This window comes from Carassius gibelio, chromosome A8 (assembly GCF_023724105.1).
Source record: "Carassius gibelio isolate Cgi1373 ecotype wild population from Czech Republic chromosome A8, carGib1.2-hapl.c, whole genome shotgun sequence".
Classification (NCBI taxonomy): domain Eukaryota; kingdom Metazoa; phylum Chordata; class Actinopteri; order Cypriniformes; family Cyprinidae; genus Carassius; species Carassius gibelio.
The window spans coordinates 27,969,397-27,989,932 of NC_068378.1; the positions used below are offsets into that span (position 1 = coordinate 27,969,397).

At 41.3% G+C, this 20,536-nt stretch overlaps 2 protein-coding genes across 36 annotated transcripts in view; both read left to right on the forward strand.

Annotated features, from left to right (window-relative positions):
* LOC128019109 (AP-3 complex subunit sigma-1) overlaps nucleotides 1–1,892 on the forward strand; it is a 173,328-nt gene extending 171,436 nt beyond the window's left edge. For all 33 annotated transcript variants that reach the window (XM_052605120.1, XM_052605121.1, XM_052605128.1 and 30 more), the window contains one exon: nucleotides 569–1,892. In XM_052605120.1, the coding sequence (XP_052461080.1) occupies nucleotides 569–697 (129 nt within the window). In that variant the 3' untranslated portion in view covers nucleotides 698–1,892. The remainder of the gene's footprint in view (nucleotides 1–568) is intronic.
* A 616-nt stretch (nucleotides 1,893–2,508) lies between these two features.
* commd10 (COMM domain containing 10) lies at nucleotides 2,509–9,665 on the forward strand. 3 transcript variants are annotated; one of them, XM_052605152.1, is made up of 7 exons: nucleotides 2,509–2,661; nucleotides 2,849–2,939; nucleotides 3,345–3,455; nucleotides 4,282–4,437; nucleotides 4,807–4,932; nucleotides 9,382–9,441; nucleotides 9,517–9,665. In XM_052605152.1, exons 1-7 carry the CDS (start codon nucleotides 2,633–2,635, stop codon nucleotides 9,553–9,555), a joined length of 612 nt encoding a protein of 203 aa, XP_052461112.1. In that variant the 5' UTR covers nucleotides 2,509–2,632; the 3' UTR covers nucleotides 9,556–9,665. The 3 variants fall into 3 exon arrangements, with proteins under 3 accessions (XP_052461112.1, XP_052461115.1, XP_052461114.1); XM_052605154.1 differs by having other exon boundaries at nucleotides 2,510–2,661; nucleotides 4,807–4,920; XM_052605155.1 differs by lacking the exon at nucleotides 4,807–4,932.
* Nucleotides 9,666–20,536: the final 10,871 nt, after the last annotated feature.

Sequence of the window (20,536 nt, forward strand, 5' to 3'; positions counted from 1 at the left end):
GAAGACTTCTTCAGACGCTGTAAGAGCAGATTTAGACCAGGATCAGAGAGAGTTGGGTCAGTCTTCACTCAGCTGTGCACCTGCTCTGGTCAGTTAGGTTCCTTTTAGAGTTTAACATTAAAGCAAACCCTGCAGATGTTCTGCTCAAAACAGCCTGAATCATCATTAATCAGAGTTTAATTGGATTGATGACCACATTAATCCGCACAGAGTTAGTCTAGGATCGTTCAGACACTAGTTCAGTGGTTGTTAATATAGTAATTTTAGTTAACTTCTTGTAATTTAGTTGATTTTGTCATATTTAGTAGTTTTGGGTATATATACTTATTTGACTGTCTCTGATTCCTGGTTTCATCTGCATCAGTTTCTGCAGAACTCCTGAGCTCTCTGTCGGGTCTTTTGTCCCTCTCTGGCTCCTGTAGTTTCCACACTCTTCTTCAGTGGGTTTCCATCCGTCTGACTGTGGAGTAATGCATGAGCAGAGCTTTGAGATCAGTGTTAGTGTGTTCAGCACAGATCTCTGCTGGTCTCTGTGTAACTGTGTGTGTGTGTGTGTGTGTGTGTCCAGGCTGGGATCGCAGGGGCTCCGGCTCGTGCCGTGTCGGCCGTGAAGAACATGAACCTGCCAGAGATGCCCAAGAACATCAACATCGGGGACATCAGCATCAAAGTGCCAAACCTGTCGTCTTTCAAATAGTGACCGCTGCTCGTCTCTGAAACGGTTCACCAGAATCACACAGACCTCGTGTTCATCACAGACGGAGAGACACGGAGCGAGGAATGAAGTGTTCGATGCTTCTGTCTTCTGTGTCTCGCTGCCGTGTCGGAGGTCACGCGTGTGTGTGAGTGTGAGTGTGTGTGTGAGTGTATATGCATGTGTGTTTATGAGTGTGTGTGTGTGTTTGTGTGTGCGTGTGTGTGCGTGTGTGTGCGTGTGTGTGTGTGTGTGTATATGCATGTGTGTTTGTGTGTGTGTGTGTGTGAGAGTGTGTGTGAGTGTATATGCATGTGTGTTTATGAGTGTGTGTGTGTGTGCGTGTGTGTGTGTGTGTGTATATGCATGTGTGTTTGTGTGTGTGAGAGTGTGTGTGTGTGTGTGTGTGTGTGTGTGTGAGAGTGTGTGTGTGTGTGTGTGTGTGTGTGTGAGAGAGTGTGTGTGTGTGTGTGTGTGAGTGTATATGCATGTGTGTTTATGAGTGTGTGTGTGTGTGAGTGTATATGCATGTGTGTTTATGAGTGTGTGTGAGTGTGTGTGTGTGTGTGTGTGTGTGTGTGAGAGTGTGTGTGTGAGTGTATATGCATGTGTGTTTATGAGTGTGTGTGAGTTTGAGTGTGTGTGTGTGTGTGTGTGTGTGTGTGTGTGTGTGAGAGAGTGTGTGTGTGTGTGAGTGTATATGCATGTGTGTTTATGAGTGTGTGTGTGTGTGAGTGTATATGCATGTGTGTTTATGAGTGTGTGTGAGTTTGAGTGTATATGCGTGTGTGTGTGTGTGTGTGTGTGTGTGAGAGAGTGTGTGTGTGTGTGAGTGTATATGCATGTGTGTTTATGAGTGTGTGTGTGTGTGAGTGTATATGCATGTGTGTTTATGAGTGTGTGTGTGTGTGTGAGAGTGTATGTGTGTTTGTATGCGTGCGTGCGTGCGTGTGTGTTTGTGCAGATGTGTGTGTGTGTGTGTGTGTAGTGCTCTCAACATCACACCTAACAATCATTCCTCTATGGTAATATGTCGATGACGCTGTATATGCCTAAATTATAAGAGTGTATGTATTCAGAGTATATTTATGTATGATTTCTTCTCTTTTCTCATGCTGATAATTCTGCTTTGGTTTTAAGTGGTGCTTCTATTTTCTTTTGCAACAAAATAAAGTGTCCGATTATTCTTCTTCTCTAACTTTTGTTCTCTGGCCTGGTGTTTGATGGAAAGGTCAAGTGAACAAGTTTACTCAGATTTAACACGACTCCAGGGAATGGTCAGACAGTATTGTGTATTGTTAATCCACACACAACAGCTCTTGTGAGATCATGAGCATATGAAGGTCTGATGAAGGGCTCAAATCAGAGCAGGAAGTCTTACAATTACAAAGTCAGGGTGTAAAATGTTGCATATACAAAATCCTCAGTATTTTTGTCTTGTCTTTCTCCAGTAAACATACTTAAATCATGCCACATTTACTGGAGATAAGAAGTCTTTGTTTTCTGAGAAACTGATCATAATGAAGTGAGTTTAAGATTAAAATGAGAACAAATATCTGTCAGTGGGGAATGAAAACCGGTTTCACTTTGAATTAAGTTCATTTTTCTAAGCGTCACTTGCTCGTCATGTAATTATTTCCTAGTTCTTGATATGTTCATAGTAAACAAAATACTACAGTGGTTAATTATGGTATGTGAGTCTGAACTATGGTTGCCATGGGGATTTTGCTAATACATTTCTATGCATGGTTTCTAATAAAGGCCCGTCTTTTTTAATTTTCTTTTGCATTATTTATAAACACATTCGCATTTCATCACAAACACACATGCACTCCGGTTCTTGTGGGCGTGGCCCGGGCTGACGTCACGCATCACGTGCCCGCGCACCAGGAAGTGCCTGATCTGGACACGAAGAGAAAGGAAACGAGCGGACAGAAGATGAGTTCAATAATCCCAGAGACACAGAGGTAAAACACATCTGCTTCCTGCGACCGCACTGTATTCATAGACTGACACTGAGCGCGCGACGATCAGCTGTCATTACTCTCATCGATAACTGCATCTGCGTATTCAGTGTGTCCTGTGTTACTCGTGATGAGCTGCTGCACACACACACACACACACACTCACTCTGTGCTCCTGTCTGTCCTGCAGTATTAAAGAAGCCGTGATTCACATCAACTCCATCGACAGCAGCAAGTTCTCCAGACTCCTGTCCCGCATTCTGCAGAAGCTCCACCTGAAGGTGTGTGTGTGTGTGTGTGAGTGTGTGTGTGTGTGTGTGTGTGTGTGTGTGTGTGTGTGTGTCTGAGTGTGGGTGTCTGAGTGTGTGTGTGTTTCTGAATGTGTGTGTGTTTCTAAGTGTGTGTGTGTTTCTGTGTGTGTGTGTCTGTGTGTGTGTGTCTGTGTGTGTGTCTCTGTGTGTGTGTCTCTGTGTGTGTCTGTGTCTCTGTGTGTGTGTGTGTGTGTGTGTGTGTGAGAGAGAGAGCGTGTGTGTCTCTTTGTGTGTGTGTGTCTGTGTGTGTGTGTCTCTGTGTATGTGTGTGTGTCTCTGTGTGTGTGTGTCTCTCTGTGTGTGTGTCTGAGTGTGTGTCTGAGTGTGTGTGTGTGTGTGTGTGTGTGTGTGATGCTGATGCTCTGTGTTCTTCAGGGGGAGCGCTCCTTCAGTGAGGAGGAGGAGGAGAAGCTGCAGAGTGCTTTATCTCTGGAGAAACACACTCTTCATCTGCTGGTGGAAACCCTGTCCTTCATCCTCGAGCAGGTCTTCACTCACCTTCACCTTTACCTGCTGCGGTCCACCACACACACACACACACACACACACACACACAAACACACGCACACACACACGCTCACACACACACATGCTCACAGACACACACAGAAAACTGCCCAAACACTAATGTAGTGTAGTTCCATATCCCTAAATAAAATATACTGTCATTGATAAGTATGATTACAAATATAAAAACTATTAGAAATGGGGAAAAAACATGTATTTAAAACATTTATTATAAAAACATACAAACATCCATGTTTTTCTACACAAGTTGTTTTAATAAAGTTGCATATATAAATCAAATATATATTGCTGACATGTATGTATGGTTGCTACATATAAAATCATCGTAAGAATATTAACAACATAAGTCCATTTGCAGATTTTACTGTGTGGATTGGATTTATCTGGTACAAAGTAATATCAGATGTTTCATATATTACATTTCTGAAGAATCACTGGAAACATGCTCGAATTAATGAAACACACACATATATGAAATTATCTTCATATTTTGAGCCCTCCTCCAAAACAACAGAGTTCATAATTAGATATAATATTTGTAAAAGGTTTCTAAAAGAGAATAAAGATGGAATCGAAATCTGTTAAATCAGACAGTCTTCTGCAGAAAAGAAGGAGAGAAACAGAATAAAGTGATGAGACCAGGAAGAATAAACCCTTCTTCTGTTGTAGCGTCTTCAAATGAGATTCATTTAGTTAGAGTGAGTTATATTTCTGGTACGTTAGTGTTGAGTGTGAGCGGAGGAGAAGATGTGGAGAGCTTCTGTAACGTGTTCTGCTGTCGCAGGCCGTGTATCACAACATCAAACCAGCGTCTCTCAGACAGCAGCTGGAGAACATCTGTGTGGAGGCGGACAGAGCCGAGGTGTTCGCTCACGTCTGGGCTTCAGCTGCTCCTGATGTGCTGGACAAGATCCGACTCGGGATATTTGCCCCGAAGAAGGTGAGTTCATGCTCCGCTCTGACCCTAAACCAGGAGACCAGATCCTTCCTTCATCTCACGTTTCCCAAAGAAGCTTGAATAATCAGGGAATAGTTTCCTAGAAGAAACATTTAAAGAAGCTGATGTAATGTAAACGTTAATGGTTCTTCATGTGAACAAATGACTCTCGAACCGATTCCTTTTAATGAATCAGTCAATATGAATCTTCAAGGAACCAGCAGAAGCCAGGAAAGGATCTTTCTTATCAAGAGTGTGTCAGGTCCATGAATGTGTGACGCTGTCATGTGTTCAGCCTCAGATCTGAGCTCATGATGTAGCAGGTGTAGTGTGTTCTGTGTGATGGAACCGTGGTTCTCCTGGTTCTTCTAGCTGGATCACGTGGGCTGGCAGCTCTGTCTGCAGATGGCCTCGTCGTCTCGAAGCAGACTGAAGGAGCCACACGCCGTCCTGGATCTGGGACTCCGCACGGAGGACGACGCAGAGGTAAACACAGAGGTCAGAGGTCAGAACACAGTCAGGACAGAAGTGTTCAGTGTGAACAGAGCGATGAGTGCAGCTGCAGTTCCTCCGGTGCACAGAGGGGGGCGCTGTGACTGCACAAACAGAGCAGTGTGTGTGTGTGTGTGTGAGAGAGAGAGAGAGAGAGAGAGAGAGAGAGAGAGAGAGAGAGAGTGTGTGTGTGTGTGTGAACTCATTTACTAGTCATGATAATATCAAATCAAATGTTATTTGTAACGCACAATAAAAGACAGCAGTCGATCATTGAACCAGACGACAAAGATGACAAACACTGATGGATGAAGTCTAGGAAATGATCATGCAGTATTCTCTCATATTAAAGATGTGTCTGTAGTAATGTTATGATGAATTATAAAGCTGCTCATTACTGTATCCGCTGTATTATACATCATAACCTCAATATAAGATGCATTATACTTTGCTGGAATAAGCATCTGCTGAATGCGTGAATGTGAATGCAGATGTTCAGAGATCGTACGATGTGAGTCAGCGGTGTTGATGTAGAAGTGCACCGAGCTGATGTGTGTGTCTGTGTTCGTCCGGCTCTGCTCCAGACTCAGGCTGATGATGATGATGATGATGATGAAGGCTTGTATTAATGCAGTGAGGTTATGAAGTGAGAATCATCTGCGTCTGAACAGACCGAGGCTCGTTCTCTCCTGAATCTGATCTTTCTTCTCAAAGCAGCAGGAGTTTCTCCTTCGTGTGTGTCTTCTCTCAGGACGGAGCGGAAACTCTCTGTTGAATCCTGGTCTCTGTCGGCCGCAGATAAAGACCGTGATTAAACATCATCTCGTCTAGCTGCGGGGCTCATTTCCTGTCATTCACACTGAAACCCCAGTCACGTGAAGGTTTTCTGGGATGTTAGCGTTAACATAATTAAACTTGTGTTTAGCTGTTCTGCACTGATGACTCAGAGCTGTTCATATCCTTCATATTCTGTGCCAGAAATTAACTTTTCCACTAAGGGACGATGCTTTTCTGCTTAAATTGATCGACCTTCGTAAGAGCCATGATGTCTGACCCGATCAGATCTATGCTTCATCTTTTATCCCTGTGTTCAGCAGCAGGTGTGTTTGTCTGGACCGCTTGTATCGGCACTGATCACATTCACACTATCATCTCTGGAGTCTCTCTGAAGCTGTGAATGATGCTTCATCCTCCTCTAATCTCAAGCGTTCATCACTGAAGATCTTCTGGCTTCACCTGCTCGTCTGCGGTGATGCTCCTGATGTCCGTCTCCAGTCTATCCCGGAGTTAACACACGTCTCCAGATGTGAAGCTGAAGTGAGTTAATGAGAAGCTGTGATGCGGTCCGTCTGAAAGAAGATCTGTGTGTGTTTTCATGAGATGACCCACAATGCATCTGGGCTGGGAATGATTTGTGTCTTTCAGAAGAAGATTAGAGTTTGAAAGGAAGCTGATTTCAATCATCATTGTGGTTTTTCACACTTTTAATCAGCGTTTTCATTGCTTTTTGTGAGTTTATTTAAAAGTCAGGCCTATTATAGTTAACTAAAACCATTTGTGTTTCCTGAAATAAAATCAAGCTTAAGTGAAATAAAATACACAACTTATTTCAGCTAGTTGCCCTTGCTACATTTCTCAACTTAATTTAGTTTTATTATTAATTTTAATTATTAGACCTTTTTATTATTTAATGTAATTAAGAAGTTAATAAACTTAAGGAAAAAAAACGTACTGAAATAAAAATTAAAAACCACAGACATATTTAAAGAAAATTGCAAAATAATTCAGGATATTAAAGATATATGTTCTGCTCATCTGCTTCATCACACGAGATCCTCAACAGAGCAATGAGACGTGTTCCCCTCGACAGCGGCGTGATCCGGGACAGTCACGTCAACCTGACGCTCTGGGCTCATATCTAACCAAAACAGAGGATGTGGGTTATTCTAATACAGGAAGTGTGGTCTGACCGGCTCGCCGCATCTTTACCAAACAAATGAGAGCGAGACGAGAGCGTTTCCCTCAACACCTGCTGCACCTGATGCAGAACTCTCCAGAGAGGATCGATTCTGACACGTGAGCAGTCGCCTCCGTAAACATAGAAACCTGAAACTCTTCTGTATCGACCACATCCATGCAATCTTTCCATTAAACTACAGTTTCTTTAGATGATTAACATGATCTTTGGGGATACTTCGGTCTAATTCACATGCATTTGTTCTGAACGTTTTCGTAACGTTACTGAGTTTGGAACATACTAAATTCACAGAACACAGAATGTAAGAGCTTTCCCTTCACAACCTTTCATTGTGTTCAGAACACTTGTGACGGTCTCTGAACCTGTGACCTGTGACCTCTGACCTCTGACTACATCAGCGATCTACCGATCTCCAGCGTTTGATGCACACATGAGGAGGCTTACGAACCTCAGTGCCATCAGCTGTAAAGCTTTGTTCTTGGAAGCTAAATGAGATTAGATTTTTAAGAGTTTATGTATTCATATATGTTAGTGTGTGTGTGTGTCTGTGTGTGTGTGTGTGTCTGTGTGTGTGTGGGCATGTTTTTGTGACACGTCAGGACACAACTCTGTATAATGACATGGGTCTGACACAGGTATTACAAGGAGAGGGTGACTTATGAGGACATAACCCATGTCCCCATTTTTCAAAACACTTATAAATCATACAGAATGAGTTTTTTTGAGAAAGTAAAAATGCACAAAGTTTCCTGTGAGGGTTAGGGTTAGGTGTAGGGTTGCTGAAGGGACATAGAATATACAGTTTCTACAGAATAAAAACCATTACACCTATGGGATGAACACACTTTACACAGAAACAAACGTGTGTGTGTGTGTATTTTATGTGTTGTTTGTGTCTAAATGCTGCAACCAAATTGCAATCGGCTCATTCTGTTTCAAAGGTCTTTGGCTAAAAGGTTTGAAAATGTGTGCCATTGAGATCCCAGTCTCTGGAAATGAAGCAGACATGGCCTTAAAAATTGAGATATAAAGAAAATTTAGTTGAGAACCAAAATCTAAAGGGATATTAAGAAATATTTAATACGTCTTGAGATACAGGGATGCAAACTTAGTGGGGAAAACAATTAAAAATGCTTGTTCCCATTTTTGTAATAGTCACCGTTGGTAAATAATGAGACCCAGATCACTAAACTCAACAGGTTTGTAGAAGAGCTGTGTCTCTGTGTGAAGATGTCTCCGAATCTCAAGTGAAAACTTGCCTTCCTAACCCTTCTCCACAAAATAGTGGATTACTCCGTAAATATTCGTCCGTGACATTTCATATTTTGGCTTTCATCTCCATTTGTGTTTGTTTCTTCAAACTAAATCAGAAATTGTGTCTGGAATGTGTCTGTGACGGGAATGACACGGTAACTGAAGTGAGATCCGCCGTTTGTCTGAGCATTTCTAAGAGCTGGAGCTCAAACACTGCTGAGGATTTCCAGACACACCACTGCTTTCAGCCGTTTCTGATCCGGGAGAGTCATGTTCTGCAGCTTCAGCTCTGTTTGTGAGGTTTACCGTCTTTAACCGGAGTTTAACCGGAGTTTAACCGGAGTTTAACCGGAGTTTAACTGGAGTTTAACTGGAGTTTAACCGGAGTTTAACCGGAGTTTAACCGGAGTTTAACTGGAGTTTAACTGGAGTTTAACTGGAGTTTAACTGGAGTTTAACCGGAGTTTAACTGGAGGTCTGTGATGGAGACGCAGCTGGTGTTTGTGTGAAGTGCTTTCTCTGTCCATCTCTGAATCAGCAGCCATCAATGTTTCATTTCACTTTTATTTGCTCTGAGTGTGTGTGTGTATGTGTGTGTCGTCACAGTCAGCGATCGTCCCCAGAGCTGTGATTTCTACCATCAGGTCTGGAAACACGCAGGAGCCGTTAGCGTTAGCCTAGATACGTCAAAACACTTACTGAACCTGAGGCTGGAATTAACCCTTGATTCCTGACACACATTCACTGCCATCCCATGTGTATGAACACACACACACACACACACTCTCTCTCTCTCTCTCTTTCACACACACACTCTCTCTCACACACACACACACACACAGTCATCCAGCTAGCGTTGTGTCTCTGTGCGTCTCTGCTGAAGAGAACGTTTCTCCTCTTTCTCTTAATTATAGATGATGATGTTGTGTCTAATTAACGTCCTCTGTGTTAATGTGTCCTGACGTGTCTCCTCCTTCAGACACGCGTGTTCCTCCGCAGGAATCAGACGTGTGTCACGCGTGTGCTCCGTGTCTTCATCAGGACGTTTATCATGTTTGGAGTCGAGCCACATTTATTTCTGCAGCACTTTCTACAGTACAGATGGTTTCAGACAGTAAACGCTGCTCTGCTGCTCTGTGTTTCACCTCAGATATTGTGATATTGTACTGATACGATCATGACACTGTGAGAGACGGGTCACACTTGTGTTTTCTGTGTTTCAGCGTCTGCAGGACGTGTTTGTGGAGTTCAGTCATCAGGATCTGCTGGACTTCTATAATCAGGTCAGACCGAGTCTCTGGTGTGTCCTGGTGCTCCGCGTGTTCAGACGCTCACGCGTGTGTGTGTGTGTGTTACAGATGGAGATGATTCAGACTCAGCTGGACTCGCTCAGCTGATTCAGCCTCCGTCTGCTATCCCATGATGCCTCTGGTTCAGTCGTCTCTGTCTGTATATGTGAGGCTGAAGCTGTTCACCAGTGTTTCATTAAAGATGCTTTTCCTCTGAAGGTTCAGTGTCTATATTTATGACTTGGGACGCTTTTCTCAGTTTCTGGGGAGAAACGCAAGACTTTTTAAGATCAGGTAAAGAACATCTGAGGAATGTGTTGTGTATAAAACAGTACGTCAGTAAGGTTTCTAAATGTGAATGTCTCGTTTTTTCAAACACTTCAAAGTTCAAAGAAAACATAACAACTTATGACACAGGAGTTCATCAACAGTGCTCCCAGATACTTAAATATGGCAGTAATTTGTCTCGTTTTCTATTACAAATCCTTAAAAAGTTAGTCATTTACTTTACTCAGAAGCAGAACTAATACACGGAGCTTCATCGAGAGACCGAAGACGCTCTTACCTTCATCTCTCATGAACTCATTATCAAGTGCATTAACTCATCCTGGTCTTATCCTGCAAAGAAGATGTTTGTCCTCAATCTGTTCATCAGTGTCTAAATGAAAATGACTGGATGTCCTCTACACTCTTTACGATGAGAGTTTCACAGCAGTGCCATAGAAGAGGCTCTTCTGAGATCAGTTTTATCAAATATGTGTTAATGATATTTTCATCATCTTTTGTGCGATGGATGTTTGGTTTGACGGTCACACATGATCAGTAAATCAATATTTGAAGTCTTTCTAAAATCTGGCCAGTAGTTAAAGTTGCAGTCGAGTCACATTAATCTGTGTAGAGCGTTTTATGATACACATTCAGAACAAGAACAACACATTTTCACTCTTACAATAGCCCTGATTTAGACTAAATGACATTGTTTTTTAAAGAAAAACCTACTAGAAGTCAAACCTAGACCTAGTAATGTTACATTTTTATATAAATTGTAATATTGCAATATTCTTTGGAACACTGTACCTTTTATTTAATCATTTTCTTGGACTGAAATATATAGAGGATGATATTTTGAAGGATAAAATATATATAAATAGTTTTCTTTTGTTGTTTTTTGTTGTGTTTCTTCTGTCTGTCTTGCAGACTGACCATGCATTTCCTTCAGGAACCGCTCTGATGATAAGAACTGTTCTCACAGATTGCATCTCAGCTATCAGTAGGCTCATGTTTTGTCTTACTTCACTAGCAAGTATTTTCACTTTTTATATTTGGGTAAAAAAAACAATGCGGTAAGACAAAATATACAAAAGATACAATCTATGAAAACACACACATATGCTGTGACAGACAAACTACATATTTTCCAGTTTAAGGACTGTCCTGAGTCACAAATGAACCCGAAACATCATGAGACCCACATTAGAGCGTGAGAATCCCTCGATGGAGTCTCTCGTCAAACACAGACGTCTGAACATCAGATCTGAGACGAGAAGAGGTCAGGGAGGTCAGTCTGATCTCTGGTTGGTGATCGACACCGTTCTTGATGTGTGTCGAGATCTGTGTACATCTAAACGACAGATCTCTGCTTAAAGATCCTTCACACCTGAAGTGTGGGATAAACTACATACACTATAGTGTTTCTTACCGAGCAATAAATCTGCAGGAATTAATCGGCTGAAAGAAGTTTCTGAGGACAATCATGTCGAACCAAGTGTTGAGAAACCTCACAAATCTGCCCTGGTTTAAACTTTTCTCAATAACTGCTCTTTTCCACTGAATTAAATCACATTCTCTGAAAACAAGCTTTGATATCTCGAGCAGTGCTGCTTTTCTAGCACATTTATCTCAGCCTTTTTTGATATTTTAACTGGAAAACAAGATAAAAAGGACTAATTAAAAACTGATCTGGGTCATTCTATCAGTGGAGTGTCTCCTAATAATAACATCATGTTTGGATGAATGGTAATGAACCTCCGGAGGAAACACAGTTCCTCAAATCCTGAAGCAGAGCGACACACACATCAACAGATGAGCTCTAAACGGATTAAAGCACACAGCATTCTCTTATTATTTATTCCCCTCATGTCGATCCAGACCATATGCTGATTGATTCTGGTTTAGGAGGTCACTGAGTGTTTTAGCAAGTGAAGACAGAATCGAGATGTTTGTGAGTTTCTGTGATTGTGTGTGAATGTGAAGCATTGCAGAGTCTGAAGAAAGACAGAAATCTTTGTGTGAAACCGGATCTGAGAGACAGATGGAGAAAATGTGTTTCTGCCGGATTTTCCTCATGGATCTGCGGGCACCTGGATTTGGGAAACAGGATTAGCGGGTGTGTAATTATGGCTGCTGTAGAGAGTGTGTGTGTGTGTGTGAGAGTGCTTATAATCCTCATGCCTATAGGAGTGAAGTTTTCAAGTCCCAGTTGACTTACCGCCTCAAGTATAACTGTGTCATTTGAGGGCATTATTTGCAAATTTAGAATTTATATTAGAACTACTCCTGTTGCCAAAAAATATTTTTCAGAACAAAGGTGGAACTTCAGAACCGAAACGTTCTACTGGCCTTCATGATTTCCATGAATCTGCCAACAGAACTCAGGATGAGTGTAAGGATGTGAGATGTTGCATGAGCGGTGCTAATCACCCGAAAAAGACTGGGCTCCAATTAAGGCCTGTTAGCCCCAGACCACCGCCCCTGTGTGCTGTCCGAGTGGACCCAGGGGGCTGGACACTCACCGTACAAGTGACCCTTCGTTAACACCGCAAGGTATCCGGGTCACCTGAAAAAAATAATATCTTCAACTGAGAAATACACTTTTTGACTAAATGAAGACTGAAAGTACCAGACTGGAGGATGCACATCAAGCTTCTATCAGCCACCGTCTCTTCATCCTCACCAGAGCCTTGCCTAAAACCATCTATGCATCCCAATCTTTGACCTAGTTACCTCCTCCATGGTAACATTATTATCGTATTTTATTATTTATATATCCCTAAACCAATTCCCTTCATACCAGCTTCCAAGCTAACCCAAAACCCCCTAAATAAATAAATATACCAACCAGCAGATCAGGAGATGATAGGGATGTCCAGGCTTGATCCATTCTCCTTTCCAATGACTCCCGGCACTAAGTCCAAACGGACACAGGAGAAAGATAAGTTGCACCTGACTATAAGTCACAGGACCAGCCAAATTATGAAAAAAAAGTGTGATTTATAGTCCGGAAAATACAGTAAGTATGGAGCATGAGAGGAGAAAGAGTTACTTGCTAGGGATGATGTTAGGAAGTGATATTCAGGTTTCTACATTTTTAATGATTACAGTAGTTAAAACAGCTAAACTTCAACATTTTAGCTGTAAAATGCCACATGCAGTAGCTAATATTAACAAATATTGTGTGCTTTTACTTTTAAAAATGTTGGTAACGTTACAGTTAATGCTTACAAACTTTGAAGATTATGTAGATTATGTATATACAGAAGTTACATTTGTAATGGTGTTTTTCATTTAGATGTGGTATTATTATTTGTGCGGTAAGATTAATTACTGCATACATTAATTAAGATTATTAAGTAATAAATTCAATTTTAAACAGCATGGAATAGATTGTATAATATGCTGTTATAACAGCATATTATATAATCTATTCCATGCTATCTTGGAATAAAACCTATTTTTTTATTCATGTTAACAAATAAAATATCAATTTTCCATTACGAACTGCTTTCCACATCGAAACATCCACGAACAAATGATTCGCGTACTCGCTCCGAACTACCGAACTGATTCAAATGATTCGTGATCCCAAACTGACTCAAATGATTCGCGAACCCGCTTTGAACTCCCGAACTGACGCAAATGATTCGAGTCCGAACTCCCAAACTGACTCGAATGATTCGCGAACCCGCTATGAACTCCCGAACTGACTCAAATTATTCACGATCCCCAAACTGACTCAAATGATTCGCGATCCCGCTACGAACTACCGAACTGATTCAAATGATTCGCGATCCCCAAACTGACTCAAATGATTCGCGATCCCGCTATGAACTCCCGAACTGACTCAAATAATTCGCGATCCCCAAACTGACGCAAATGATTCGCGAACCCGCTACGAACTGCCGAACTGACTCACTGACTGAATCACGCTCTGAACTCTATTGGCTTAGTCCTCTAATTTCATAACATTTACTGATTTTAAGGTACGAAAAGTATGTTGTTAACAAATAAAATTTCAATATTTCCATTCCGAACTGCTTTCCACGTCGAAACATCCACGAACAGGGGCTGACTGGCAATCTGTGTGATCTGGAGAACAGCGGTAAAAGTTTGATTTATAGTCCGGAAAATACAGGAAGTAAGGAACATGAGAAGAGAAAAAGTTACTTGCTAGGGATGATGTTAGGAAGTGATATTCAGGTTGCTACATTTTTTATGATTACAGTAGTTAAAACAGCTAAACTTCAACATTTTAGCTGTAAAATGCCACATGCAGTAGATAATATTGAGAAATATTTTGTGCTTTTACTTTTAAAAATGTTGGTAACGTTACAGTTAATGCTTACAAACTTTGAAGATTTTGAATACAGAAATTACATTTGTAATGGTGTATTTTCATTTAGATGTGGTATTATTATTTGTGCGGTAAGATTAATTAGTGCATAAATTAATTAAGATTATTAAGTAATAAATTAATTTTAAGGCAGCATGGAATAGATTATATAATATGCTGTTATAACATATATTCCATGCTATCTTGGAATAAAACCTTTAAAAAAATTTTTTTTTTATCCATTTCATAATTTGTTTATTCAGGTTGAGCTTAGACCAAGAGCAGAGAAAGACACTCACTCCAGCTCAACCTTAAATTACTTTTAAGTGCTCCAAGTCAGATTTTTTTTTGTTGTCAAACCACCCTCAGAAGAAGACAAAATACCTGACAGTACAGAGAGTGTTTAAGTTAAGTGTTTAAATCAACAGTACACAAAGATGGCGCAGACAGACTGTTGTCTAGATTCTGCGCCGATTGCTTTGGGCCAGGTTTAGTCAAAGTCCAGGGCTGTATTTTATTCCCAGTCCGTCCCTGGTCAAACCTGCTCTGAACCGGCAAAATCAACCCAAGCCCAATGGCCCTTACCACAACAACCAAACATAAGACAAAAAGGAAAAAGAACCCCTAGCTTGTAATTTACCCCACATTCCCAAAATCATCCTTGTAGGGGAACGAAAAGCAAGGCTCTGGCTTCCAGGGTTATGAAGGTGAATGCAAAACCATGTAAGTAAACCCACATCTGCTCCAAAACGACTGATCAAGTCCTGGCCAGGAGATGCCCTCTGGGGACATACTCAGACCGCCTCTAGTCCACTCAGATCCTTGTAGCCCAGAGAACAGCTCGAACACCCGAGGCTGACCCCTTGAGCTGTCAGGGATACGTTTAGGGCCTGAGTCAATTAGAGTTTGATCCCACTGCTCCCCCAAATCTGTGAAGGATAGGTTTAGGTTGTGAGTCGATTTAGGGCTATTTCCTGCTCTCTCCAGTTCTATGAGGAGAAGGGTCAGGTGCAGGGTTGGTGTAGGACTATAGAAAATACAGTTTGTACAGTATAAAGACCATTATACCTGTGGAGAGTTCCCGTAAACCAGAAATACAAGACAGTGTGTGTACTGTATGTGTGTGTGAGTGTGTGTGTAAATATGAGTGTGTGTGTGTGTGCCTACGACTTTTCTTTGAGATCTGTATTCTTCTCTGACTTTGAGTCAGTTTCACTAATTTAGTAAACATAGTCCAGCATTTAAACAAATTGTGCTTTAGTTGTCATTCCTTCTCGTCTTCTTCTCCAAGTTTTAGATGTTGTAGGCCAAAACATTGTTAATATTATTAATAGTAGCCTATTAAATGGTATAGTTCCATCTTGCCTTGAACATGCTAATACAACCTCTTTTGAAAAAGCCTAGACAGGATGCTTCAGTTTTAAATAACTATCGCCCCATTTCCAAGCTCCCTTTTTTATCCAAAAAATTAAAGGCTGTTTATCATCAGCTCATCTCGTTCTTGAATAAAAATGTGGATAGTTTTGGATGAATTTCAGTCTGGTTTTAGATCAAAGTATAATTCAGAGACTGCTCTTTTTAAAAGTACACAATGACTTAATGCTCGCTTCTGATTCAGGAAAGGGTGCTATTTTGATTCTTCTTCACCTTACGGCAGTATTTGAAACGATTAATCATGACATCCTTTTAAATCAATTACGTCAATGGGTGGGCATTCGGGGAAATGCTCTCAAATGGTTTTGTTCTTATCTAAAGGATAGAAGTTCTATATTTCATTTGGGCAAATACTTTTCTGATTCTGCAGCTTCTTTTTGTGGGGTTCCCCATGGATCAGTTTTGGGGCCCATTTTATTTTCTTTAATAGCTTGGTTCTATTTGTCAGAAATACAATGTAGCATACCATTTTCATGCAGATGATGCACAACTCTATCTTCCACTGAATGCAAGATTAATTGTGATGAGTTTGGTGACACTAATACTATGAGATTAAGTTATGGATGGCACAGAACTTTTTACAGTTAAATGAGGCTAATCTGTGTAAGAAAGTAAGAAACCTGGGAGTGCTCTTTGATTCAAAGCTTAAATTTAAAGGGGGGGGGGGGGTGAAATGCTCGTTTTCACTCAATGTCCTGTTAATCTTGAGTACCTATAGAGTAGGACATTACGGTGAGGAAAAAACCATCATCCAAAACAAACCATGGCTTACAGTCAGATTCAGTCGTTTATTTATGATCCAGAATCAGATCCCGAGGCTGAAACTGAACGAGAGCAGCAGCAGCAACGACTCGCTCCGAGCGGGGCTTGAACCCCGCAGTTTTACTCACCGCCTGCGGTTCCAACACACGATCGTGACCCTTTTTCCTTGGGATTGCCTCATCCTTAAGAAATAAACGATACGCAAATCCGTCGTCAAACTGGGCCATGTTTGTAAAACAAGCATCAGCGAAATGCAGGTAACAAACACAAACACTTGCACAACTCCGTTGATGCTCTGTAAAAATAAACTCCATCCACTGGTCCCTTAATGCTGTTTCTCTTTTGGTAATCTGTGCAGGGTTGTCTTGCCCTGGCAACCAAAAACACACTTCTTTTGTGACATTTGGCGACGCTCTCGCTCTGATCAGTGAAGTCTGTTGTGCTCTCAGTGCTCTGCTATACGGGAGCGCGCTCTTGCAGCAGAAGTGCCTCAGGACCCATATAAGGAAATTCTGCTCCATCTAACGTCACACAGAGCCATACTCGAAAAAAACTTTCCCAAACTTGTGACAAACCGGAAAGAGTATTTTGGGAACAGGAATACTCCTTCAAACGTACAACTTAATAATTGAAACTTTGTCCATGTTTAGCATGGGAATCCAACTCTTTAACAGTGTAAAAAACTCAGTATGCATGAAATAGCATTTCACCCCCCCCCCCCCCTTTAATAAGCAAGTGATCTCTTTGGTAAAGGCAGGATATTTTCAGTTAAGAAATATTGCAAAAATAAAGACAATTCTGTCATTTGATCATTTGAAGGGTGTTATAAATGCTATTATTATGTCAAGATTGGATTACTGTAGTTCACTGTATTTGGGGATTCCCACTGTTCTTCTGTTGAATCGTCTTCAAGTATTACAAAACGCAGTTATCAGTCTGCTGACTGGGACCAAGAAACAGGTCAGTGTTTGCCCAGCGCTATCTTCGTTACAGTTCAATTTAAGGTTTTACTTTATGTTTTTAAATTCTTGCATAGTCTAGTACCTGAATTAATTTCGGACATGATACAGTTTTATTCTCTGACACTATTATTTTCTCTGATTAAAGATCCCTAGATCCCTCTTAAATTCAAAAGGAATCATGTTTTTTTGGTTGCCTCTGGAATGATTTATACTGCAGTTCAATCTGAATTGAATCGACACTGAACTGAAGAGCTTTAGAGCTGCTTTACAGCCGAATCTGAGTTTGTCTCATATATGATGAAGTTCCATTGCTTCTGTCATTTTCCTGTTTATCTCGGTGACGCTGCTTTGACACAATCTGTATAAAGTGCTGTAGTAATAAAGATGACTTGACTAGACATTGTGTTAGGATGCAGGAATCACAGATCAGATGGTTTCTGTCTCAGTTCTGATAAAAGAGCTTCAGATGCTTTCACTGCATGATGATGAGGATGATGATGATCACTGCAGTAAATCAGCTTCTCTTCTCAAGATGAGCGAGCATCTGTGAGTGTGTGTGTGTGTGTGTGTGTGTGTCACCTTCCTTGCGTTGTCAGTATGATTATAAAAGTGGGCGGGGCTACATGCAAATGGTGTCACAGCTGGAGGACACCTGAGATGGAGGGGGAGGAGCTCATTTATTATGGATGAAGCAGCTGCTGCTCTCATTTCAGCTACACACACACACATCATCTGTGACATCACTTCCCCCCACTGACCTCTGCAGGGATCCTGAATGAGCGTCTGACCTCTGACCTTTGGGTGAATGCATCAGGACTGTAATGCTTTAGAATAGGAACAGCAATGTATCTGATCCTGTAAATGTGTTAATTAAGCTCAGTAATCAAACATGGAGTCGTTATGCCGTGTCCTCCCTTGTTCAATGACACTATCCCTCATTCTGAAGCGCTGCTGTTAACATGATTCTGAAAATCATTTCCTGAGAGACAGAGATCCATTTGAGGCTCGACGCACACAGAGATCCATCTGACCTTCAGCTCTGAGCACTTAACACCTGAGACAACACACCATCACATTTCACACACATCACACACATTAAAACAACATATGATAAAGTACTTTAGAGTTCCCAGCATCACTAAAAACTAGAATCCACCTGGACTAAACACAATTAAATAACTAATGTACAAATGATGTTAAAATTATAATAAATAATGTAATAAAGCAATTTTTATACTGCTTAGTTCTACAGTACGGTATATAAATCTACGTCTAGATGAGAGTCATCGTTCAGAATTGGGTTAGTCATCCGCTGTCTGCTTTCTTGTTGTGATTATAAAGTTATTTATAGGATACAAAAAATGTTTCTTAGAATCTCAGAAAGTACAAACAACATCATAAAGATGTTCCGAGAATGTTAGTCTAAGAATATTTTCTCTTATCATTGAGAATGTCACATTTCAGTTCCATTACTTTAAGAATGTTATTTAACATTTATATAACTTTTAAAGCTGTTTGAGGACGTTCCCTGTTAGCTGGGACGGACTGATAAATCATCTGAGAGTGGCTGGTGTCTGGCAGCAGAGATAAAGCAGCGAACAGGCCGAGCATTCTGGGATGAAACACGCCAGCTTCCTGCAGGATCCTCTGGAGACGGGGTCACGACCTTCAGCAGTAAACTCCCCAGCAGCAGTCTGTCAGATCGTCTGAAGTGACTCTGAGCTCAGAAACACGTTCACACAGGCTCACAGAGCCTCGCTTTGTTGTGTTTGAAGGGATTGAGCGGCTCGTATCACTTCAGCAAACTCACGCTTCTCAAGAAGCTTCACGCTCTTTATGCCCAAGAGTTTTACAAGCCGAGGCAAAGTAGAGCGTCTCGTTTAGATCCCGGAGCCAGCCGTGGCTTACACCCCTCCATCACCGCATCCAGGGATTCAGTACACGCCGGGGGGGTCTCATCACATGACCAAACACTAGTCAAGATTGTTTCAGGTGTAAACTCATCCTCATCTAAATACGTTTTCTAAAAAAAAATCATGTTGAAATATGCAAATAAGGCATTATCTAATTAAATATCCATAGATTATCATGTAAACAGTGTCAAGGTCATGGGTTCGATTCCCAGGGAATGGTTTTACTGATTAAATGTAGCTTTGGATAAAAGCATCTGCCAAATGCATTAATGTACATTTTTCAGTAATTTGCAAACATAACCAAGCACATAAATATCTGAACATTGAATAAAGCCAGGTTCAGTTTTTCCAGCGGGATTCTGGTTTGCTCTTTTTATCACTCCTTAAATCAGAAAATACTGCCAGCAGACGGAAAACAAGCACATTTTCTCCATGTGAAATATGAACAAACCTTCAGAATATAGCGAGGAATAAATCTGTAAAGTTTGCTGTTTGTGAGAGAAAAAACTCTTTTAAAGATTCAAATCTACAGACGTAAGAAAGCGCAATAAAACAAACACCTAAATGTGTGTTTTGGATGTTTCCTCTCCACTCGTCTGAAAGAAGAGACTTGATATGGAAGCAAAACAGCAAAAACTGAGCAGTGCATGAACACAGTGTTTTGTGGGAAGCGTCCATGTGGAAATCTGACTGTTATTGAGACATCTCGGGTCATGAATGTGATTTATTACGAGGCACTGACTGTGATGGGTTCACTTCATGTAGCGCTGACAGGGTTCAGAAGGAATAAATGAGATTTATTCAGGAACTTTTGTGAGGTTTCAGTCTAGACTCGAGCTTTAGTTATCAGCTAGATCATCCGCTCGCAGCTGACGTCAATTAAACGGCTGGTTTTCACCTACACGTGTGAAACGGGTCTGACAGCAGCAGAAGAGACGAGGTGAGGGTTATAAGCAGATATCAGATGCTGAGAAGGAATCAGATCTGCATCACACGTGTAAACAATTGAATTTGACAGAGCCGAGGTTCTGGAGGTCAAAGCCATTGTGTGGATCTCAGCTGATTCAGTCTCTGTTTGCAGAACACAAAGCAGGTGGTTAGTAACCCAGCTACTGTTGTGAATATCGTATGAACTAACACTGAAGACAAGAGCTTTGAGCACACAGAGCATGTTGAGACAAAGGAACAGGACACCGGAGACCTCCAACGCCCCAGAAACATTTAATCTGTCATCATGTCTGAAGACGGGCGTCTGGAAGGGCCACTCGGGCTCCAGAGCGATTCTTATCGTTGTGTTTATTCATGGTTAGAGATCCTCAACAATCGAGTGTTTGCTGCGGAGATGACAAACCCTCATGTGACGACGCTTACCTAAAGCACTCACCACAGCGTGAACACATCCGCCTCAC